The 25,312-nt window shown below is 45.2% G+C and overlaps 1 protein-coding gene across 7 annotated transcripts in view; it reads left to right on the top strand.

The window, feature by feature from the left end:
* The window catches only part of DDX4 (DEAD-box helicase 4), a 113,182-nt gene that overhangs the window by 72,294 nt on the left and 15,576 nt on the right, over positions 1 to 25,312 (top strand). For all 7 annotated transcript variants that reach the window (XM_075932449.2, XM_075932454.2, XM_075932452.2 and 4 more), the window contains 3 exons: positions 11,284 to 11,450; positions 12,794 to 12,939; positions 16,717 to 16,816. In XM_075932449.2, the coding sequence (XP_075788564.1) occupies positions 11,284 to 11,450; positions 12,794 to 12,939; positions 16,717 to 16,816 (413 nt within the window). The remainder of the gene's footprint in view (positions 1 to 11,283; positions 11,451 to 12,793; positions 12,940 to 16,716; positions 16,817 to 25,312) is intronic.

Raw genomic sequence — 25,312 nt, 5'->3', positions numbered from 1 at the left:
AAGTTTGTATAATTTTGACTACATGTCAGTGCTAGTGTGACTTGACCCAGGGAAAACAGATGGGCACACTTGTCAACATTGTTTAGAATGAATTTGCTTGTGAAATAGTGATTCCATTTGCATGACCTAATTAGGTAACATTTTTGAAAAAAATACTAAACTTGTTGCAGTAGTATAACTAGCCAGTGTAAAATTAACATGCTGGTAAGTAGATGCATATTTAGAGCACTTAGTAGGATTTATATTTAGACTCTTTTGTAACACCATAAAAGTACATGGCACCTTAAAACATGTAGTTGTGACAATATTCTTGTCCTCAAACTTGAGTGAGACATAATACCTGCCAGGGAGACCCACAAGTGTTTGGAAGGTTACATGGCAGGAAAAGGATTACACAATTTAAATGTAATGAATCCCATTTACTTATAGGCACAGTCTCCTTGTGTATTGATTTTTTTAGAAAATTAAAACTTTGGAGCAGGCCATCAATTTGTGTTTCCCCAGGGGTCTCTCTTTAAGGCAAATTCTATCTGACCTAAGCTGTCGGAGTCATCTTTTGGTAGTAAAATCATTAGGATTACCAGCTTTTAGTGTTTGTATATAACTTAATTTGTAAAATTAAGTTAAACCTGTTTGAAAATAGCTAATTTTTTCCATTATTCAGTTTGTAAGTTGGTGAATGGTTAACCAGAACCAGGAGGCTTTCTGGTTAACTGGTGGGGCTGGAGCAACTCCCCATATGCCACGGGTGGGGGCTCGCTGTGGCCAGAAGGCTGATTCAGGCCAGCTGGAGCATCCTGTCTGTGATGGAAGAGCTGCTCCAGCCCATCCCTGACACATGGGAGGAGTGTACATGGGCTGCTGTAGCCCACCTGCTGCCTGTTGAATCAGTTAAGTGGTAACCAGTTAAATGGGATTTTACATCCGTAGCTTGTAGTGCTGTTGATTAATCAATTAGTGCCTGACTAAAAAATTGTGATTAAATGCATTGTTAAACAATAGAATACCAATTTTATTAATATTTGTGGATTTAAAAAAATTTCAGACATTTCAGTTACAACACAATACAAAATGTACTGTGTTGATTTTATTATTTTTATTACAAATATTTGCACTATAAATGATAAAATAGTATTTTTGCTTCACGTCTTTCCGGTACTGTGGGGCAGTCTATTATGAAGGTGCAGTTTGCAAATATAGATTTTATTTTTTTGTATGTAATTGCACTGCAAAATAAAACTGTAAAACTTGAACCTATACATCCATTCAGTCCTACTTACTCAGCCAGTCGCTAAGACAAGCTAGCTTATTCACATTTATAGGGGATAATTCTACCAGATTCTTGTTACAATGTTACCTGAAAGTGAGAACAAGCATTAGCATGGGACTTCTGTGGCTGGAATTGCAAGACAATCGTTCTAGAGGACATTGTCCTGTGATGATGATCATTAAAAAAAAAAAAAAAAACCAATAACCTTAATTCTGTTTATGATTGGAAACTTTGGATAGAATTGTGTCTCCTTCTGCATTGTATGTATTCTGCCATACATTTTACGTGTTAGCAGTCTCTGATGATCACTCAGCACATGTTGTTGTTCATTTTAAGGATGTCTTTTGCAGATTTGACAAATCTCAAACAATGTACCCATTTGAGATTTCTAAAGCTAGTAAAGGACAAGGCATGGTGTATGCTTTCAAAAGCCTTAAGACTAACACTTGGATTTAGAAAGTACAAGTCCGAATACAGTAATTCCTCATTTAACACGTTCCTGCTTACCACGTTTTCATGATGGCATGATTTTTTTTGGGGGGGAACCTTTTTTGAATTACATGACTGTCCCCGGAATAATACGATTTCCCCAGCCACCTCGTAGATGGCAGCGGCGTGGGGCTTCCCCCACCTCCCTGCAAAGCGGCGGAGGGTTCGCTGCTCGCTGTGCTGTTTCCCAGCAACCTCCTCCCCAGCCCCCTCGCTTTAAAACCTGTCCTTTTTCCCGGAAGCCTATGCCTACACGAGACCCTCAGCAGTCTTCCTGTAAGTGCTTGGAGGAAACACACCAAATGGACATGGGCAAGCTCTGTAGGGTTTTCCGCCCTGGCATTAACCAACAAAGGGATGTCAGTCTAAAGCTTGTCCTTATGGAGTTAGCTGCTCCAGCTTAAGGTGATGTTCTGGTGCCAGTACTAAAACTAGTCTCACCAGTGCTCAGCACTGCCAAGGATTCAGCGCCCAACACTTCCTGGCACCACCATGACTCCATTGAAGATAGGCACAGCAACATCTCAGCACTGTTTTCATTCTCCAGTGTCTTAAAGTGTCTTATAAAAGGTAGATGTGACTGGAGAGAGGCAGGTCATCTACCACCGGGGTGACAAAGCTAATGGATTGCGTTCCGTTTCTGGACATGCTGCAGTGCCCCGAGAGTAGCCTATGCCATTGCGTCTAGTGCATGTTGATACCCTATCCTGAGAGAGCCATATGGGGATTTGGACATGCCTTGTACCCCCAACACTTGACAGAAACCTCATCAGCAGATTGTACAACAGTCCCCATGCAAGTTCAGCTGAATTTGGGCCTCTAGGGTGCTGGCACCATCAAGAGGCAAATCTGCCATGCGGCACCAGCTATTTCCCTTACCTTGCTGATGACCCCAAGATCACTTTCCCTAGCACTGCTCCTCTTTTCACTGCTTGCCAGCAGGTTTGGGACAGCAGCCCTTTGGTCCTCAGTTGGACTTGACCATGGACTTGGAGCTAGACTTCTATGTATCCTGGAAAAGTAGGTACTGTTAAAGATGCTCTTGCAGGAAGCAGCCTCTTGGGCCCTGATGATGCCCTGGATACCTCAGTGGCAACCACTAGCATGCACTTGGCTTTCTGGATGCCCCGGGCATACCACCAAGTCCAGGGCCCCAGTTCTCGGTCTGTCTCAGTGGTGTTGGATAGGAGCACCTTGCTGAATGGCAAAAGAACCCCCGAGATGATCAGAAAACAGTGTTCTGGGAGGTTCCACACTGCTTCATTGGCTGTCTCTGCAATGGTCATCCAGCCCCACTCTGCAATTGGTGCCACATTTGGCACCCAGCCCAGTACTGCGTCAGATGCAGGCCCATAAATGCCTGCAAGGGTCACTAGTGTGCTGGTACTTCCTCCCACACCATCTTCTTCCTGGGAGCTTGAAGATCAGTTGGACCTTCCTTGTCCTCATTAAACAAAGCAATACAAGACAGATCAACATCTTTGGCAGCCATGGACAATAAAGCCCACCGATAGTTACTTAGGAGGGTGGGTCAGAACTTGGGCTTTCAAGGTGAGGAAGTGGACAGGGTTGGAGCCCACAAAATCTACTAGGCTGGCCCCCCCAGCCTCTGGTGTAAGAGTATGTGGGGAGTGTCAATGAGTGAGGGTTTTTTGTTCGTTTTGCTGCTTTCTTGTTTGTGGGCCCCGACTGACTTTTTTTTTCTGTGGGTCGGTGGCCCCTGACCCAAGAAAGTTCCCTGCCCCAGGCTCTACACTCAGCCCAGGTAAACCTTCTAGGGCAAGGATGGGCAAGATACTGCCTGCAGGCCAGATGCAGCCTGCCAAGCCATTTGATCCAGCCCACGGCTGGCCCTGCCAAGACTCTAAGGCTGTTCAAAATGTCTGGCAGCTTCCTTCAGTCGGTGCACACTGCCTAGAGGGAGCAGTCAGCCATTTTGAACAGTGAGGTGTGCACCTGGCAGGGGTAGGCTGGGGGGACTGAGGGTGAGAGATTTTGCATTCTCCTCCACCCCAGGCCCTGATTGACCTGTTGAGGGGTGCGTGTGAAGTCTCCTTCCCCTCCACACCAGCGCGCACACAGCATGTAGTAGGAACCACCAGCTGTTCAAAATGGCTGGTGGGCCTTCTAGGTACTGAGATTCCTGGTTGTTGGGAATAATTCTTGGACACACTGGATGCAGGTGAAAACAAGCAGAGGATTTATTGGTTCACACAGCTGGTGGAATACTCATCGGGGTAAACCCAGTGAACACTAACTTAACCAAAACATACATTAGATTATATAGCAGATGGACAGAGGAGGAGTGATTTGATAGGTCTAGCAGCAGAAGTGAGATATGCACATAAGCCAATAGTCTACGCAATTACATAGTATCTCTGCCCATTGCCAATTAAACATGTTATTACTAATACAAGTAGTTATTCCTAACAAGCTAAATAAGCCAACATAAACAAAGGTATGTTGATGGTCATTTTGTCGGCTGGAAATATAATGCGTCTCCTGCGAGGTGGTATTGCCTTAGCGCCGTGGTCACCAACCAGTAGATCGCGATCTACCGGTAGATCTCAGAGGCTCTAAGAATAGCTCTCGAGCCCTCTCTGAACTGCGCGCCTGCGCAGTACATTTACATTAGATTTCCTCATTTGAGGAGCAGCTACTCACCGAGCAACAGCACAGGTAAGTAGCTGCGAGGAATGGTGGGAATTTTTTTTAAAGTAGCTGTATAAGGATTGGGGATAGCAAGTGATGGAGAAGAGAGAGGGCGGGGCTTCCTGGAAGGGGCGTGGCAGTAGATCTTGGCTTGGTCTGTCATTTAAAAAGTGATCTTGGGTGTCATTTAAAAAGTCATCTTGCCTTGGCGCAATCTTTGGGATCCAAGCTTATTTTCTAGGAACAAAGCAGACAGTGAAAAACAATCTCGAGTGGTTGTTTGGTACCGGCCTTATCAAAGTGAGGCCCTTTTGGAATGTGGTTGCCAGGGTCACAGTAACTGCTGTACTATATGCTTCTCAGGCTTGGCCTGATACTTTTAGATTTGAGTTTCAGTTCTCACCAAGATACCACGGACTGCCTCAATTTACCCTACACTGGTGGTGGGTGAGAGATGGTGCACTCATGCATTTCCTGGCCCAGCTCCGGATGTTGGCCCTTGGGGTGGGGGAGCATGTGAAGTTTCTCACCCCACAGGAACTCGCAGCCCTGAGTGGCACATGCAGAGAACCTCCTTCAGCACCTTGGGGCTGTTGCATGAGGGAGCCTGTTGGGCTGCTGTCTAGGAACCAACTAGCTAAATGACTCTCAGCCAGACTCTGCCTGCTGTACCCCACCCCCTGCCTCCTACATTCCAGCCCCTCCCACTTCCCAACTCCCTGCCTCAGGTTACTACCTGCTCCTGCCCTGTTACCACCCAAATTCTCTGCAGACACATCCCACTTGAGGTCACAATTCTTTCCCAGACCTTGTACTTGCTGCTCTATCCTTCTCCAAGGTCAAAATTCATTCCTACATCCCAATCCACTGCCCCAGGTCATAATCCCCTACTTCACCCATACTCCCTTTCAGACCCCTTACCCACTCCTGCACCTCAGTGTCTACCCAGAGTTTCCTTCTGCTCCCAACTTGATTCCCAACCCCCCCTCCCCCATAGAGAAGTATGGTACTTGACGACTATCAAAAATCTTGGAGTAGCCCCTGCATCAAAAATTGTCCACTCCTCTTCTAGGGAGGCAATTAACACTGATCAAAAACCATTTCCAGCACCACAAAACTTTGTGCAAACTTTGCCTCTATTCCTCCCACAGTAAAAGAGGAGTGGAGAAGATATAGTTTGTTCCCTCAACCCATGAGCATTCTGGTTGTGAATGTAGCGAACACCAAGGAGAGGCAGGAACAACATAGTCCCACCCTTAAATCAAAGGAGGCAATAAAGCTGTACCTCTTTGGCTATAAAAATCTATACTATGGAGGGTCTCCAGCTTAGATTTCAAACCAACAAGGGTGCTGAGTCATTATTTTAATTCTTGGTATTCCTTGACTAAAGAATTCCCTGTGGATTCTCTCTGAGTTCATGATCCTATTGGAGAAGGGAAAGATCATTGTCAGAAGTGCCTTGTAGCCTGCATTAGGTTCTGCAGACTCTATAGTCTGCTCAGTGTCCACCAGCATCATGATATATAGGAGCTGGTGGCTGCAAGTCTTTGGCCTCCCTCCAGAAGTGCAACATATACAAAGTCTCCACCACGCTACTATCGTTCCCAGCACAGGCAGGACTTTAGTATGGGGTAGGGATGTACACAACTAGTCGACTATCCAATAAGCAAGCATATCGGATCATTGACTAATTCCTTGACTGGTCAATCTCCGCGCCCCCCCCCACCCCACCAGCTGGTTCTAGCAGAGGCAGCAAGAAGGGAAGCAGGAGCCGGTGCGGGGGGAATTCAGCTTAAAAGCTGGTTTTTTCCCCCAGCACCATCTCCGCAGGGGAATAGCAGGGACTGGGCGCGAACCTGGAGTCAGCTGATTCCTGATTCATGCCCAGTCCCAGATGCTGCAGCTCTGCTTTTTAAATTTATTAAGGGCTTGCCTGCTCTTAATACATTTAAAAATCAGAAATGCAGGGGGGGCTGGGGCTGGCGCAAACTGGGCAAGCTGATTCCCAGCTCATGTTGTCCCCCTACTGCACTTTAGCCCTTTAAATGTATTAAGAGCCTATTGACTCTTAATATATTTATAAGGCAGAGCTATAGCGGGGTTATTGCCAATACTGGGAGTTGACCCTGCTTCAGCTCTCCTGCTTATGGACTAGTGGATGGATTTTCTATTGACTAGTCAAATAGTTGATTATAATTATTATTCCTAATATGGGGCAGCCATAGCAATAGGATAGGGCCTCTTAGCTCTTCCAACAATCAGAGCCAGCGCTCAGTGAGGCAGTCTCCAAAGAGACCTTTTGGAGGTGTGCTTGAGGTCAGTCTACCAGAGGTGACCCTGAAAACTTTTCCACTGTTTGGAAACCATTTATCCCACTTTTGCTGTGTGTTGAGTTCAGACCATCTCAGATCATTGGGTCTTAAGCACAGTAGAACTAGGACATTCCCTTCAATTCTCCATTTCTCCCTTTCCAAGCCTCTTTAAGAACTTCCTTGCAAACAACTCCTTACACAGGAGATGCAATCATCCTGCAGTTAGGAGCAGTAGAGACGGTCCCTCCAGAGTTCAGGTGCGTGCAAGGTGTTTTGCTCTCATTATTTCCTAATCTCCATCGCCAAGAGTGGGTTCCAGTCTATTTTAGATTGGCACAACTTGAACCAGTTCATGAAGAGACCGAGATTTCATATGGCCTCCTTTGCCTCCATCATATCCTTGCTGGAGTCACACAGCTGGTATGCTGTCCTTAATCTGAAGGATGTGTATTTTCACAACATAATCCCATCCCACAGGAAGCTTCTTCAATTTGGCTACGTCTACACTGGCCCCTTTTCCGGAAGGGGCATGTAAATTTCACTAGTCGTCGTGCCCTTTTCCGGAGGATCGGGGCCAGTCTAGACGCTCTTTTCCGGCTTTTTTAAAAGCCGGAAAAAAGCGGCGGACATTTTTATTTAAATGCCGCGGGGGATATTTAAATCCCCCGCGGATTTCCCTACGACGACTAGTGAAATTTACATGCCCCTTCCGGAAAAGGGGCCAGTGTAGACGTAGCCCTTGTGATAGGCAAGAAGCACTTCCATTTGTAGTCCTCTCTTTCAACTTATTGGTGGTCCTGATGTGTTCACAAAATGCATGGCTGTTGTGGCTGCCTTCCTATGGAGAAGGCAGGAGTTCCCCTACCTGGGTAATAGATCGGGGCAGGTCTCCTGTACAAACAAAGGACCATCTGAGACTATGCAGCACTCTAAGACTTGATCTGGCCCTGAATATGGCAAAGCTAACTCATCCCTATTCAGAGGATAGAGTTTCTATGTTAGAAGAGACCTTATAACCTTCCCTACCGTGACATCATGAAACAGTCTAAAGTTATTTGGTCATATCAGTCTGTACATGCATCGTATGGCATGCCAGGATTTGACTTTGCCCTCTTCAGGCGTGTCTGGCCCAGGTCTCCAGACAGTCAAGATAGATTAGACAGAGAGGTCACTCATACCCCAGGTCTTGCCCTTCTTTAGTTCAACTTGTGCACACTCTGTGCACACATCGCCTTTCCCAAATCACAGCTGATCTTCACTCTGGTCATGGATGTATCGGTGATGGGCTGGAATGCTCACTTAGGCAATCTCAGAACATGTGGCCTTTGGTAGCAGGCAGAGATTCTGCCACATGTCAGTGTCAAGGAACTGCCTGCAGTACGCTTTACCTGACAAACTTTCTGCACCCACTTCCAGGGCAGATGTGTATCAGTCCTAAGTGTGATGTTTTATATAACCAGAGTGGTGCTTGCTCCTCTTCCCTGTGTTGCAAAACCCTCAAGCTCTGGGACTTCTGCATCATGCACAAGATACACCTAAAAGTCTTGTATATGCTCAGTACATAGATTGAATTGGCTGACCAGCTGAGCAGATCCTTCCGCTGCCACAAATGGTCCTCTTGCCCAGATGTTGACAGCTATCTTTTCCAAAAGTGGGGGTCCCCAGATAGACCTCTTTACAGTGTACCAGAACAGGAAGTGCCAGCAGTTCCGTTCCTTGATCAGTGGGTCATTGGCAGACATTCTGTGGAGGGTTTGCCTCCTACTATGCATTCCCGCCACTTCCATTCACCCACAAGGCCCTGTTCAAGATGGATCAGGACAATACATAGTAATTTTTGTAGCTCCAGCTTAGCCCTGTCAACATTGGTTCACAGCGTTGCTAGATCTCTCTATGGGCATAATCACACCTCTGCCCCAATTCTGGATCTAGTCACTCGGGACCACTGTCGACTCCAACACCCCAACCTGGAGTTCCTTCACCACATGGCCTGGAAGCTCCATGGCTAAATCATGTAGAGTTAGCATGTTCAAACAGTCAGAGAAGTCCTCCTAGATAGCAGGAAGATTTCCAGCTATGCCACTTAGCTAAGTGGAAGAGATTTTTCCATCTAGTCTTTCCAAAAGAGTATCCTGCTAAGGGAGACCTCCATTCCAGTTCTCCTGGACTACCAACTTAATCTAAAGCAGAAGGGTTTAGCAGCAGTTTGAATAAAGGTGCACTTGCTGGAAATTTCAGCACTCTATCCTGGCTTAGTGTGCTGCTACTTGTTTATTAAACCAGTGGTAGACTGCTTCTTAAAAGATCTGGACAGGCTCTATTCTCATGTGAGGCAGCCAATTCCTCTGTGGGATCTTAACCTCTTGCTGTCTTAAGTTATTGGGGCCTACCTTTGAGCCATTACAACCTACTTCCTCCTTTCTTTCCTAGAAGTTAGTCTTCCTAGTTACATTCACTAGGAAGGGTATCTGAGCTTAAGGCCCTGACATTAGAGCCCTACGTAGTCTTTTGTAAGAGTAAGGTGTAGTTTTGACTGCACTCCGTCTTTCTGCCTAAAGTAGTTTCGTCATATCCTGCCAGTCGGGACAGTTTTCTACCAGTCTTATGCAAAGCCACATGTAACCCACAAGGAATGGTGGCTGCATTTCCTGGATATTACATGTGTTCTTTCTTTCTATATAAAATGTACTAAACCCTTTAGGAAATCTAACCAGCTGTTCATTGCTATCACAGATGGAACAAAAGGCCTGCCTGTCTCCTCCAAGAGGACTTCTTCTTGGATCACAGGTTGCATTAGGACCTGTTATGATCTAGCCAAGGTTCCAGCTCCTCACTTAATTTCTCATTCCACACAGGCATTGCCTACCCAAATTCCTGCCTCATGTTCCCATCCAGGATATTTGCTAGGTGGTGATTTGGTCTTCAGTTCACACATTTCACATCTCACTACAATATTACCCAGCAGGTCAGAGACAATGCTGCATTCAGTAGAGAGGTGCTCCAATTTGAAATGTATTGATCTTACCCCTCTACCAGATCACTGTTTGGGAGTCACTACCAGATCACTGTTTGGGAGTCACCTACTTGGAATCAAATGTGCAATCATTCAAGAAAAAATGGTTAACTACCTCTCCTAAGTGATCAAGATGTGTTGCTTATATCCATTTCAAGACCCATCTGCTTCCTGTTTGTTGTTGTATTCTGATAAGAAGGAACCAAGTGGGCAGGGAGTTGGCAGTAACCTATGTACAGCACTGGTCCAGGGGCTCCACAGCCAACCGGACTGGTGCTGCTAGGGGGAAAAAATCTTTTGACTGTGCATGTGGCACATACAGTCCTACTTGGAATAGATGTGAGCAGTACATCTCAAAAGAGGTACTATGAGATAGGTAATAGTTTCTTTCCTCACTTTCAGGTGACATGGTAAGCAAGAATCAGGCAGCATTATCTCTTGCAACTATAAACAAACTTTTTTAGCAAATGGTTAAACAAGAAATAGGATTGAGTGGTCTAGTAGGACTCTATAAAGTTTTACTTTTGAATGCAGTCATTTTTGTATATAATTCTACATTTGCAGGATTAGTTTCCATGATAGTGTAGTGTTCTCTCTTTATTAAGGGAATTGAAAAATATTGTTTCTTTTGTTGTATAGAGTTCACATTTTTGTAATAAAAATAGTGAGCATAATACACTTGATAGTCTTTGTTAATTCAAATCAATATATTTCAAAATGAAGAAAACATCCAAATTATAATTCTATTGGTTAATGAAGGGTTAATTTTTTAGTCACTTGACAGACCTAATAATTTGTGCTTTAATGATTGGGTGTTTTTCAGCCAACAATCTATGTATGGTGTTAAAGTAGTGCTCATTAAATGGACCCCTGGGGAGTAAAGATACCTCAGATCTTCCTGCAGATTTATATATTCCTTGCTACCAAAGAACTATAAGGTGTAGGATTTCCATCCATTTTTCTAGGACTACTAGTCAGACTCTTACTTCTGATTTGTGACCATCATAATCAAACAACTGTTGTCATAGCTAGTTAATTCTGTGACCTAGTGTCACTAATGCAGACCTCTATTAAGGGGACCTGTCACGGAACAAAGGGTATGGTGTATTGGGGGCCTGTCACTAATAAATGTCACATACTTGGTTTTGATGAAATGTATATGTCCAAACTAGACTGATATTTTAACTACATTGAACTAGATCAGAAAACAGTGTTGTACTGAAATTCTATGACATTTTGTGGTGCAAGTAAGCACTTAATTTCTTTTTCCCCCACACAAATTATTAGATTTTTTTTTTAGTTGTGTACTGATAGAAAAGAGCAGGAATAAGAGGATTCTAAGGAGAAATATGAAGCATTTTAAATGTGATCTGCTATATGAGAGTACAAAGGAATACCTTATCACTGATAAAATAGTCTCAGAAAATGGCATTGATAGATAAGGAAAGTTTCTTGGTTTTAGCCTGTTCTGTTTTGAATGTTTCTTTGTTGAAATATTTTTAAAGCTGTTTTCTTTCTTACTGTATTTAAATAAAAATCCACTGAAGATTGGACTGCATAAAGTGAGATATCTGGTGTTGGATGAAGCTGACCGTATGCTTGATATGGGTTTTGGTCCAGAGATGAAGAAATTAATCTCTTGTCCAGGCATGCCATCAAAAGACAGGCGTCAAACACTAATGTTTAGTGCCACTTTCCCAGAAGAAATTCAAAGGTGTGTGATAATTTGCACAAAGCTGGAAATGTACTTGAAGAAAATGTGTGGTTTTTTTAAAATCTGTGATCTGATTTTGTTTGGACAAATACAAATATTTAAAGTTGTTACTTATTACTGTTGTACTAAGTACTAATATTCAACAGACTTGTTAAGATATTAGGTTTATTGCTGTAAAGTCCTTGGTTGAACTCATTTTGTGTAGTTTATGCATTCACTGTGTCAAAGAGTTAACATGAATTATTGCAGCATAAATCAGTATATTCTCCGCAGATAAGCAGAGGCAGTACTGATTTATGCTAGAAGCAGTAAGGTCTGGTGAACTGCTGAACAACTGAACTTGTTGAGATTCAGTAATCCAGCACTCTAATCCTGTTTCCTATGTGTAGAATTGGGGTGAATACTCATTTTGCAGATATGTTGAGAATTGTTTGTACAGCAATTTGAGAAAGCAGAGCTGTTAATTTTGCTTCTTACAGAATGTGTTAATTATTTTAAAAAAGTAGAGCAAAAAGTCTTCCTGTAATTTGTATGCAGGATTCCTGTAACATTCATGGGAATACAGGCAGTCCCTTGGTTACGTACAAGATGGGGACTAGAGGTTTGTTCTTAAGTTGAATTTGTATGTAAGTCTGAACTGGCTCCAGATTCAGCCGCTGCTGCTGAAACTGACCAGGGGCTGACTACAGGAAGCTGGAGGCAGAATTGCTCTGCCCCCAGCTTCCTGGAATCAGCCACTGATCAGTTTAAACAGTGGCTGAATCTCGAACCTGGGACAGAACAGCTGGGCTGCCAGGTAGGTCCCTGCAGGACCAACCCGGCAGCACCCCAGCTGCTCTACCCCAGGGTCCACAACAAAAGCCTGGTCTGCTGCTGTGCACTAGCTGTGCCGTCCCCCCCCCCCCCCCCCCAGCAGACTAGGGACACGGGGAGCAAAGCCGCAGTGGCGGCGGGGTCCCGCGCCTCCCCGGCTTTGCTCCAGGTGTCCCTGGTCTGCTGGAGACGGTCCCCAGCAGACCAGGGGCACCCGGAGCAGCTTTCTCGCCCTGGAGGTCGGGACCACTGCGCTCTGGGCGGTCCCACTGCCTGCGAGCTCCAGGGCGAGAGAGCCCCGTTCGTAAGTGCGGATCGGACTTAAGTCGGATCCGCGTAACTCGGGGACTGCCTGTACTATATTTCACAGGATATATTTTGGCTGGAAAAGTCCTAATTTTTAAGTCGAAACTTATATTCTTTATCTGTGTTCTGGTAATTGGGTTTATATATAATAAAAAGCTTTATGCTACTTATCTGATGTGTAAGTAGTTTGACTCATTAAAATAAGGTATACCTTCTTTTTGAAGGCTGGCTGGAGAATTTTTGAAGCCTGAATATTTATTTGTTGCTGTTGGACAAGTGGGTGGAGCCTGCAGTGATGTTCAGCAGACCATTCTTCAAGTTTCTCAGTATTCCAAGAGAGAGAAACTGGTTGAAATTCTACAAAGCATAAGTAACTTTCCTTTATTACCTTTTCTCCTATTCTTTCTCTCTTTGGAAAAGAATTTAAAAGTGAATAGATTTATTTTAGCCCTTGATTTCACTGCTCAAGCAGGTCAGGCCCCATTTTTCTAGTTACTGTACTGTTGTTGTATATAGCAAGACACTATCCATTTCAGTAAAACATTTTTTTCTTTAATGAATTTCATTGCCTTGGTTAATTTAATTTACTTTGTTTTAGATGTGTTTATGTTGTATGTGGCATTCTTTAGGTAGTCTATTAATATAGGGTAGTGCTGGACAAAAAAAAGTTTCCTGGATTGCTGGCACCCATAAAGCAAAAATTGCTATGAAGGAACTATACAATTTGTAATTCCGCCTATAAGTCTGTCTTTGCACTCTGATCAAATTTCAGTTTATTTTTTAAAACTGGAGTTCGTCAGGGAAATATTGACCATCAGAGTAAGTTTGTTTAGTTGGGGGGGGGGGAGGCGGCACTGGATTTCTGCCAATTGGCTGGGAATGCAGTCCACAGTAAAAATATCCCAGTTTGTGGATGATTTGTTGATTTGCAGAAATGCCAAGTACAGATATAATCAAATTTTATCTACTTGATAGGTATTCATTTGTGATACTGCATTATTAAATGTTGTGTTCTGTATCTTGTAAATGTAATATTGTTGTTAATGCTAGGTCTCAACACATGTCCTATTGCATTTTTTTTTGAGAAGTAGGGGAAGTACTGTTTTGTGACTGGTGCTCTCCCTCCCCCGATCCCTTCCTCCAGCATGCCACTTGGAATTGGGGTATCTATAGGCATCTGGTGGCTTAAGCGTGGGAAGGCTTTGTTTTCCCAAACTACCAGCTTGGTCCCATCCACACTCTGTCCCCTAAGAACGCCTACTTTAGGAGTTGTGGGGGTGGAGTGTTGCTGCCCCCAGCACCTGGCTCTCCCTGTGATCTGTGCTGGGTAGGCTGGAACTGTACGGCCTCCTCCCTCCCCGGTGCTTTGGGAGCCAGGCCGTGTGGCCTTCTCCCCTCCCCTAGTGCTCCAGGGAGGCAAGGGAACTGCTGCGCACATGCGCTCCCTTGCCTTTCATCCCCTCCCCTGCTGCTCGCATGTGTGCTCCCTTGCCTCTCGTCCTCTCCCCTGGTGCTCCAGCTACAGAAACGTGGTCAGGCAAAGAGTCTCTGACCTGAAGATAATGTCTAAGACAAGGACAGCCTTTTAGGGTAAGTATGCAATAAGCATCAGTGTATTAGAACTAGCTATGCATTTTCTCTTCACTTCAGTACTGTAACTTACTTTGATCTGTTCACTTGCAACCACTGAAATTCTGTTTCTATATAATAGAAATACTTTTGTTTACTATCAAGTCAGTATAAATAATAGTTATGAACAATCAGTGTGCACATCCCTCTTTCATTGATGAAGGGGGCTTACACAATGAAAGCTCATTTAGACAAAACACTTACACAAAGAGACTGATTTATTTGCGGTTTTGATCTCTTTTTGAGGGTTGAATTCTTGTGTGTTGTGCTCTAGAACTGCATTCTCAGAGCTGAAGTGGTTCAATGTCTACATTGGTCTTCATTGAAGGCAGTTACCTTTGCTCTGTTCCTTCCCTCGGAGACCAGAGAATCTGGCCCATGAGGGCAAGTACTGAAATGGGTTCCCTAGGGAATCTCCATCCCTTGATGTTTTTAAGTCTTGGCTTGACAGAGCCCTGGCTTGATCGATTTAGTTGGGATTGGTCCTGCTTTGGGCAGGAGGCTTGACTTGATGGACCCCCTGAGGTCCCTTTCAGCTCTGTGATTCTATGACAGAGTGATGCGGAGCTGAGAGCAAGAAGGCAAGGGCCAATGGCATAATCAGCACACCAGGGAACAGTTCCAGCAGTCTTGTGACCACACTCCATCATACTTACAAATAGGATAATCATATTCAAGAAATCATAATTTTTCCAAGGACCCTTTACATGACCTGTCTTGCATATATTACATGATTATTATGCTGCAATCTTACAATATCACTATGAAGAATATGGCATGTAGTTTCACACTGTAGTCCTGCTGATGTGAAATGTGCTAATAACATAAGAATGGCCGTACAGGGTCAGACCAAAGGTCCATCTACCCCAGTAGCCTGTCTACTGACAGTGGCCAGCGCCAGGTGCCCCGGAGAGGGTGGATGGAAGATCATGATCAAGCGATTTGTCTCGTGCCATCCGTCTCCTGCCTCTGACAAACAGAGGCCAGGGACACCATTCCTACCCCCTGGCTAATAGCCTTTTATGGACCTAACTTCCATGAATTTATCTAGCTTCTCTTTAAGCTCTGTTATAGTTCTAGCCTTCACAGCCTCCTCTGGGAAGGAGTTCCACAGGTTGACTATGCTGTGTGGTGAAGAAACTTTTGCATGTTAGTTTTAAACCTGCTACCCATTAATTTCACTTGATGTCCTCTAGTCCTTATATTATGGGAACTAATGGATAACTTTTCTTTATTCACCTTCTCCACGCCACTCGTGATTTTATATACCTCTATCATATATCCCCTCAGTCTCTTCTTTTTTCCAAACTGAAAAGTCCCAGTCGCTTTATAATGAGGTGTTATAGCACTAATCCTTGACTTCCTTCAGCATTGTGAGGGGCAGCCTAGGTTAGTGAGTGGGCCATAAGATTATTATAACCAAGGTAGTCTCCTGGGATAGGGTAGTTTGGTTAACTATGCTTGCATACCTAGAATTTGCTGAGTGAGTTGATGAACCATAGCAGCACTTCCATTGGATGCAGAGTATAGATATTAAGGACTAGTCAACTATCTGATAATCAAATGCTTATCAGATAGTCAGTCAACTAATCCACTAGTTGATATCTCCCTCCCGTCCCCACCTTGCTGCCTCTATCAGACAGAGACAGCAAAGGAGCGGAGAGAAGAGAGGGTACTTCAAAGTGGTAGCGGCTGCATAGCTGAGCCCGGTATCAGTTGTGCAGCGCTGCCACTTTGAAATGGTCAAGGTGGTATTCAAAGGGGCAGTGCTGTACAGCTGATCCCAGGTTCTGCGGAAATGCCACGCTGGAGCCTGGGCTCAGCTGTGCGGTGCTGATGCTTTCAAATGCCCAAGTGGCAGTTCAAAGGGGCAGTGCCACACAGCAAGCAGCATGGAACCCGGGGTCAGCTGATCCCAGCCTCCATGAGGGCGCTTCTGCTTTGAAATACGCAAGAGCCCCCCGCTGGGGACCTTTTTATAATTTTTATCCATCTATGAAGGTCCTGTAATGGAGACCATTTAAGTAAATGGCAGGATGGGCAGGTAAAATGAGCTTGAATCACTTAGACCTTTTAGGTACCTGACAGAACTCTCCTTCACATGCATGCAGTTATTTTGAAATATAAGCCCTCAAATGTTTAAAAAACTAGGTGACTTGTGCTCCTTGTGCCCAAGCATAGCATACTACTGTTATTTCTATTGCTATTGGTGAGCAAAGACTAGGGCAGGAGCTGCAGATTGCATAAATTGAGTCATGCATGCATTGAAGAAAGCAATACAAGATACTTCATCCCAAAGGCATCGGCTTGATGCAGGAATTATTAGGTGAAATTCTGAGACATATTGTGCAGGATATGAAACAAGATGATCAGACTTCTCTCTTGTAGCTTTAAACACTGAATCTATTTAAATTATTGCAGTGTATTCATGGTATAAAGTTAAAAACACATGAGTGCTTTTGAGACTGTCTGTCTGTCTAATGTTCCTCTTTACCAGACTGTCTTGAATCTGTTGCAGGAGATGAGCGAACCATGGTCTTTGTGGAAACAAAGAAAAAAGCAGACTTCATTGCAACTTTTCTTTGTCAAGAAAAAATAGCAACCACCAGTATTCATGGGTAAGTGTTTTACAGAACGAATTATTTTTCTCTGTTACAGTTCATTTAAATGTAAGATGACTTCTTGTGTTAAACTTAGTCCTGTCATGAGCAAAGCCGGTATTGGAACAAAACACTTGGAACCAGGATTCTGACTCTCAGTGCTTTTTGGGCAGCATAGGAATTGAGGGTGGAAAGAATCCTATTCTACCTACCAAAAGAGTACATATATTTTTCAGTTTTCTCTAGGATAAATTGTATATGTAAGCCCCTCTTGTTTCCTTTTTTAAAATGAATTTTTACTGAAAAATTCCCAGTGTTTATGAAAAGTATTACTCATTTTCCCCCCATTTTCACCCTTTTGTATCATTGAAATATATACAAATAACTTGTTAGGAAAAAATACCCTGAAATTAAATAAATAAATATATAATATATATATATATATATATATATATATAAATAAAATAAATAAATAAATAAATAAAAAAATACATAGTCTGTGTATATGCAAAGTTACCTGTTGAAATAAGGCTATATATTGGTCTCTAAGAGATGCACATACACAAACAGCATGCAAATTCTGAAGTGCATCTGAATATACTGAGATCTCACACCGGTTGTATGCACATTTCAAACTGTTAACAGATAATGGTTTAGAGATTTGATGCACTAAAATGGGAAAGAATGAGAATGTTTTGCAGCACAAGTATTTAATAGTTACAAAAATAGGAGAGAATGATTAAATTGTATGTGCACTCTGCAAACAGTGTGGCCCAATTAAGTGTAAATATTTATAGGCTAATAGTTCTAAGTCTGTGACAATAAACAGTTTATTCAAATGAAAGGTTTTACTTGGTGATTAGAGATTTATAGTGATCTGAATTTCAGAGGTCGCATTGTGTTCTGAGTTCTGTTTTAGTTGTACAGCAAACCACACAAACAGAATTCAAAACATTAATCTATTGAATATTTTTTCCTCTTTCCATCCACCAAAATTAATCCTGATATTTACAGGCAGTCCCCGGGTTACGTACAAGATAGGGACTGTAGGTTTGTTCTTAAGTTGAATCTGTATGTAAGTCGGAACTGGCGTCCAGATTCAGACACTGCTGAAACTGACCGCCAGTTCTGACTTACATACAGAATCAACTTAAGAACCCCAGGCGTCCCCAAGTCAGCTGCTGCTGAAACTGATCAGCAGCTGATTCCAGGAAGCCCGGGGCAGAGCAACTCTGCCTGGGGGTTCCTGTAGTCAGCGCTGGTCAGTTTCAGCAGAAGCTGACTTGGGGACGCCTGGGGCAGAGCAGCTGGGGTGCTGCTGGGTTGCTCCAGTAGCGCCGCTCCTGGGTGCTACTGGACCAACCTAGCAGCACCCCATCTGCTCTGCCCCAGGCGTCCTGATTCAGCCGCTGCTGAAACTGACCAGCAGCGGCTGAATCAGGACCTGGGGCAGAGCAGCTGGGGTGCTGCCGGGTTGGTCCAGTAGTGCCCAGAGCGGGCGCTGCAGGACCAATCGGCAGCGCCCCAGCTGCTCTGCCCCAGAGTCCAAAACAAAAGCCTGGTCTGCTGGGGGGGAAGCACACTAGCTGCCCTCCCCCCCCCCCCCCCAGCAGACCAGGGACACGGGGAGCAGAGCCTCTGAGGCTCTGGCAAAGCCTCAGAGGCAGGGACCCCGCCGCGGCTGCGGCTTCAGTCCGGGAGCCTGTGGTCTGCTGGGGAACCGCCGCTGCTGCCGCTTCAATCTGGGTACCTGTGGTCTGCTGGGGACCGTCCCCAGCAGACCACAGGCTCCCGGACTGAAGCCGCAGCCGCGGGGGGGTCCCGCGCCTCTGAGGCTTTGCTCTGGCAAAGCCTCAAAGGCGCGGGAACCCGCCCGGTGCCCCTGGTCTGCTGGAGACGGTCTCCAGCAGACCAGGGGCACCGGAGCCGCTTACGAACGGGGCTTTCTCGCCCCGACTTCCGGGGCGAGAGAGCCCCGTTCGTAAGTGCGGATCCGACATAAGTCGGATCCGCGTAAGTCGGGGACTGCCTGTACTTAACTAATATTTTTGCACTGGGGTTTTTTTTTTTTCACCTGTTTTGGTTGTGGTTATAAACATTTGATATATTTTCAGAAAAAATTAAATTCAACTAGCTGGACTTACTCAGCATTGCCTGGGAAACGGGAACAACAAAATTTAGAAAAACAGAAGCTGGTCCTGACAGCCTCCAGCCACATCGCAGCTGCCAGTGCCTGACATCTGGCCATTATGGCAGACCCCCATGCTTTTCTACTGCTGCATAAAGCAAAATCTCTGACTCAAAAAAGAGGCATTGCAATGTTAAGAATCAGAGCTATTTGACTTGGCAAACTTAGTTTCTATTGTGACTTTTGTATCTGTCTCTGTTTTCTTCCCATGTCATGAGTCTTGGAGCCATTAAAAGCACAGTGGAAGCGAGAGCCCCCAAATCACCATGGCTTGTTTCCCCATCATTGCTGGAAGCATATGGAGGCCCTTCTTCAATAATGCAATGTTTTGCTTCCTATCAGATGGTATCTTTGCTAATTATCCTTGTAGAAGCTAATGGTTTTTTGGTAGGAAAGTAGGGGATAGGCATGCTGGATCTGCAAATTCTCATCTAAGAGCTGAACATAGGAATGCCTCAATCAATGGGGCTGGCCCTATTGAATCTGAGAGATTTCAAGGTGACAACCTCAAACTCTTCTCCCATCTTTTTTGATGAAACTGAGTCAACTACGGGTAAGTCTACACTACATGCCTCTGTCGCCAGAGGCATGTAGATTAGGCTACCAGACAAAGGAAAATGAAGCGGCGATTTAAATAATCGCCGCTTCATTTAAATTTACATGACTGCTGTGCTGAGCCGACAAACAGCTGATCAGCTGTTTGGACGCGCGGGGGTCAACATCAAAGGTATTTGTCGACCACCCAAGTATGCCTCCTGGGATGAGGTTTACCTGGGTGGTCGACAAATACCTTTGCTGTCGACCCCCGCGCGTCCAGACTATCGCGCTGAGCCGACAAACAGCTGATCAGCTGTTTGTTGGCTCAGCGTGGCAGCCATGTAAATTTAAATGAAGCGGCGATTATTTAAATCGCCGCTTCATTTTCCTATGTCTGGTAGCCTAATCTACATGCCTCTGGCGACAGAGGCATGTAGTCTAGACGTACCCTACCTAAGCCTGCTGGCACCTCTATAGTCCCTCCTCCAGCACCACTCCCTTGACCAGCTGCCCCTCCCGTGGACTACATCTCTCACCTTCTCCCCTCTCTCTCAGACCCCCTCCCCACACACAGGATCATCCAGTGTCAAACCCAGGACCAGTGCCCAGATTTGAGGGATTCTCCTCCTCCTTCCCCCCTCCCCACCTTGGATTAATTTCTCACCCACCCAGCATCATCCACTGCTGTCCCTTGGGCCAGTGCCCCTCAAAGGAGGATCCCCCTGCCATAGGCTTCATTTCTCACTAACTCTCTGCAGAATTGTCCAGCCCCACTTCCTTCATCCCCCTACAATCTTGCCCTCACCCCCAACAGTCCAACTCCATCCCACCAATCCTGCCCTCCCCCCACTTGCCCCCCCAAGGGTCCTGCCCCCCGGCCCAGCCCCCCATTTACTTCTCCCCCCGCCCCTCCCCCGGCTCTCACTTCTGGGTCCCCGATGCACCTCCTTCTTGACACTTTTTTCAAAGTGGCAGCTGAGCAGTAACATCAGCCCCGCCTGCCTAGAGCAAGCCCTGGCAGCAACCCACCTGCCCATTGGTGGGCCATTGAGCCCCAAGCCAATCGCTGTATTGAAGAGGGGCTTCCATATGCTTCTAGCAATGGCGGGGAATCCGCTTCTCCCCGCACTGCCAAGTTCTGTGTAGCCCCAGGGAGAGGCATTGGTCTCATCTTTTCCATGTAGTCCAGGGTCTCTCATCTTTTACCTTAAACTTTTCTCCAGGAGAAGATTTTATCCTATGGAGAGTTTGGTTACGGTAGCTCTTATACCCGAGTTATTAGAGCACAAACATTCTCCTTTACATATTAGATAACAGAAAATGAAGTTTCCTAGGTACATGTAATTGTGCGTATTGCATGTAGAAAGTGGATCTTTTCCATACACTGTACTAGTGGAGTGCTCTCCTGCGAGTGGGTCCCCGTCTTTATGAATTGCAGTAATTGAGGTCATAATGTCCATCTAATCCATAATGCTATTTTCACTTGATAGATATAATTTTGTAGATTGAGAAAATGTTGACTTGTTAATGAAAATTGAATGGCAGTTATAACTGTTCGATTAGATTTTTACACTGTCATGAAAACATGTGGGTGTATAAGTAAACTTTGTAACAACTATAGCTACAAAATATTTTGAAGTCGTGTTATCTGAGTCATTATTTATTGTCTTTGAAAAGCCATAGATCATGGGAAAGATTCCAGAAAACTGGAAAAGGGCAAATATGTCTGTAAAAAAGAAATGACAACTCAGGAAATTACAGGCCAATCAGCTAATTTCTGTACCAGAAATATAATGGAGCAAATATTAAGGAATCCATTTGCAAGTATGCAGAAGAGAAGGTGATAAGTAACCACATGGATTTGTAAAGAACAAATCATGTGAAACCAACCTGATAGTTTTCTTGGATAGGTTAATAAGCCTTTTGGATAAAGGGGAATAGTTGATGTGGTCGTCTTCACAACAACATGAGCAAAAAGCCAAAAGCAATACCTCTACAATTTTGGTCATGGAACTCCAGTATGCGGATGACCATATGGTCACTGCTGTTTTCCCTGTAGCTTTTCAGACCACATTAAGCACCTTCGATGAAGCGTATGAGAATCTCGGCCTCACACTGAACATCAAAAAGACCAAGGTTTTCTATGAACCCTCACCGACAGGACAATCTCATGTACCATCTATTGAAGTCAACAGGGAACTGCTGGAAAATGTAGAGCATTTCCCATATCCTGGAAGTCATCTCTCCACCAAAGTTGACATTGATGCGGAAATCCAGCATCACCTGAGCTGCGCAAACTCTGCTTTTGATCATCTGAGATGAAGGGTGTTTAAGACCCTGGACATCAGTGCCAAGACACAGCTTCCAACACTGCCATATGCATGTGAAACCTGGACAACATATAAACACCAGCTGAAGGCACTTGAAAATACTGTCCACGCTGCCTCAGGAGAATCCTAAATATCCCTTGGGAGGACAGGCGCATGAAACGCTAGCGTCCTGGAAACATCAAACATGACCAGCATTGAAGCGATCATCATCTACCAATAACTTTGCTGGACAGGTCACGTGATCCAGATGCCTGATCAGCGCCTCCCAAAATGGATTGTTTTCTGAGCTGAAGGAAGAACGGAAGAGCATTGGGTGACATTGGGAGAAATGCTACGCATTGTCAAGTGCCCACTTCAAGCAGGGCTTGAAACTGCCAATGTGTCTAAGCAGATCAAGCAACAAGTAGTTGCTTATTGTCATGTAGTCATGATGTTGTTGAGCTCAGAGTTAGAAATCTTAGCGCACAGATTTTCTTGGTGAATAATACAATGAAAATTTATCATCGGGTGGCCAATGTGATTCTTCATTATGCTTACAAATCGTTTCTGTTTTCCAAGCATAACAGGGGCCCTGCCAGTTGTCACAGAAAATGTTTTTGATGTAAATTCCTCTTCCCTCAAAATGATAAACATCTTCGTTCTATCTTCTCCTGTTGTTGTGCCATTCGTGGGTTTTAGGCAGCACCGCTCTTCTCAAACTGTCTGAGGCACAGTATCTTGTAAGAACTGCTAATCATGGTACAAATGACTAGGGAAGAGTATAAATATATTACTTGAGACTGCAGGGGAGTTATCAGGTGAAAGCACAATTGGAATTGCAGCTAGCAATGGATGTGAAAGGATAATGAGAGGTTTCTACAGGCATGTTAGCAATAATAGGGTGATCAGAGAGAGTATGGGGCCCTTACTGGATGAGGAAGGTAACCTAGTAACAGATGATATGGGAAAAGCTGAAGTACTCAGTGCTTTCTTTTCCTCTGTCTTCTCAGACAAGGTCAACTCCCAGACTACTGCACTAAGCAGTGCAGTAGGGGAAGGAGATGGGCAGCCCGTGATGGAGAAAACAGGTTAAGAACTATTTTAAAAAGCTAGACATACACAAATCCATGGGTCTGGATTTAATGCATTTGAAGGTATTGAGGGAGTTAGCAAATGTCATTGCAGAGCCTTTGGCCATTCTCTTTGAAAACATGTGGAGATCAGGAGAGGTCCTGGATGATTGGAAAAAGGCAAATGTAGTACCCATCTTTAAAAGAGGGGAGGACAATCCAGGGAACTACAGACCAGTCAGCCTTACCTCAGTCCCCAGAAAAGTAATGGAGGGGATCTTCGAGGAATCCATTTTGAAACAATTGGAAGAGGAGAAAGTGATCAGCAGGACTTGACAAACTATAGAATCTACTCTCCTCTGGTGAGTAGATTTCATCTGTGCGCCCGGTTTTCGCCGCTGTTTGTCAAGCCCTGACAATCAGGAATAGTCAACATGGATTCACGAAGGGCAAGTCGTGCCCGACCAATCTGATTAGCTTCTGTGCTGAGGTAACTGGCTCTTGGACATGGGGAAGTCAGTGGATGTGATATATCTTGACTTTATCAAAGCTTTGGATATGGTCTCCCACAACATTCTTGCCAGCAAGTTAAGGAAGTATGGATTGGATAAATGGACTGTAAGATGGCTAGACTGTTGGGCTCAAAGGATAGTGATTAATGGCTCGATCTCAGGTTGGTGGTCGGTTTCTAGCGGGCTGCGCCGTCAGTTTTAGGGCGGGTTTTGTTAAACATCTTTATTAATGACCTAAATGAGGGGATGTATTGCACCTTCAGCAAGTTTGCAGATGATGCTAAGCTAGGGGAAGAGATAGATACATTGGAGGGCAGGGATCGGGTCCAGAGTGACTTAGACAGATTAGAAGATTGGGTCAAAATAAATCTGAGGTTCAACAAGGACAAGTGCAGAGTCCTGTACTTGGGACAGAAGAATCCCAAGCATTGTTAGACTGGGGACTGACTGGCTAAGTAGCAGTTCTGCAGAAAAGAGCCTGGGGATTACAGCGGATGAGAAGCTGGATATAAATCAACAGTGTGCCCTTGTACCCAAGAAGGCGAATGGAATGGAATATTAGGTTGCGTTAGGAGGAGCATTGCCAGCAGATCTAGAGAAGTGATTATTCCCCTTTATTTGGCTCTCCAGACTCCATCTGGAGTATTGTGTCCAGTTCTGGGGCCCCTCTATAGAAAGGATGTGGCCGCATTAGAGAGGTCCCAGTGGAGGGCGACCAAAATGATTAGGGGGCTGGAGCACATGACGTACGAGGAGAGGCTGAGGGATTTGGGCTTATTTAGTCTGCAGAAGAGAATAGTTAGCCTTCAATATTGATAGAAGCCTTCAACTTCCTGAAGGAAGGTTCCAAAGAGGATAGAGAGGGGCTGTTCTCAGTACTGACAGATGGCAGAACAAGGAGCCATGTTCTCAGGTTACAATGGGAGAGGTCGAGGTTGGTTATTAGGAAAAATTGTTTCCCTAGGAGGGTGAAGAAGCACTGGGATGGGTTTCCTAAAGTGGGGGTGTGTTAAAGGGTAGGTTCCCCTCAGGCTTACACCTGCCTCATCGGGGCTATCTGTGTCTGACTCCCCAACAGCTGAGTGCTCCCCACTTCCCTATCGAGTCTTTGGCTCAGGCGAGCCTAGTCTGAGTCTACTGCTGTGGTCAATAGGCTTATTTGGGCCTCTTTGCTGGGTGGTGGAGTGGAAGGGGGACCTGGTCCTGCTCCCTCTCCAGGTCCCAACCCAGGACCTTAAAGGCAGGGGAAAGGCTCTGCTGCCTGGTTGGTGGGGATATTCCCTGAAACTCACCAACCCTTGGGGATTTTAGGGGTTTTCCTTACACGGTCCTGGGCCACTTCCTTCCCTCTGTGTCATGCTGTCAAGGCCCGGTGTCCCGCCTACTTGGAGCCCATCCTCGATCCCCGCGCGGTTCCCCCCGTATTCCCTGGGCGTCCTCCCAGCTCCTCTTTTTTTTTTTTTCCTCTAAGAGCTAATGGCTCTTGGCTGCCATTTGAATCTGCGCGTCAGCGTTTCCACGCCAGATGTGCCCCGCCCCATAGGCTCTTTGTGCCACAGCCGCCGCCTGTGCTTCCTCCCTCACATGTGGGGAGGCGGCTGTGGAGCAGGCCCAGCAAAACCAGTGGCCAATGCTTCGGCTGCCTTATGGGGAGTCCGGGGCTTCGCGGGCTCAGTGCCTGCTGGGTCCCTTGCCCCGTCACAGGGTGGAATCTCCATCCCTTGAGGTTTTCAACTCGGCTTGACAAAGCCCTGGCTGGGTTGATTTAGTTGGGATTGGTCCTGCTTTGGGCAGGGGGCTAGACTTGATGCCCTCCTGAGGTTTCTTCAAGCCCTATGATTCTATGATCATTTAGGTCCACGCACTCATAAAGCGCAACACTAAATACCATTGCATCT

This window comes from Pelodiscus sinensis, chromosome 6 (genome assembly GCF_052426305.1).
Source record: "Pelodiscus sinensis isolate ZL-2025 chromosome 6, ASM5242630v1, whole genome shotgun sequence".
Lineage (NCBI taxonomy): Eukaryota > Metazoa > Chordata > Testudines > Trionychidae > Pelodiscus > Pelodiscus sinensis.
This window is presented reverse-complemented; position numbering and strand designations above follow the sequence as displayed.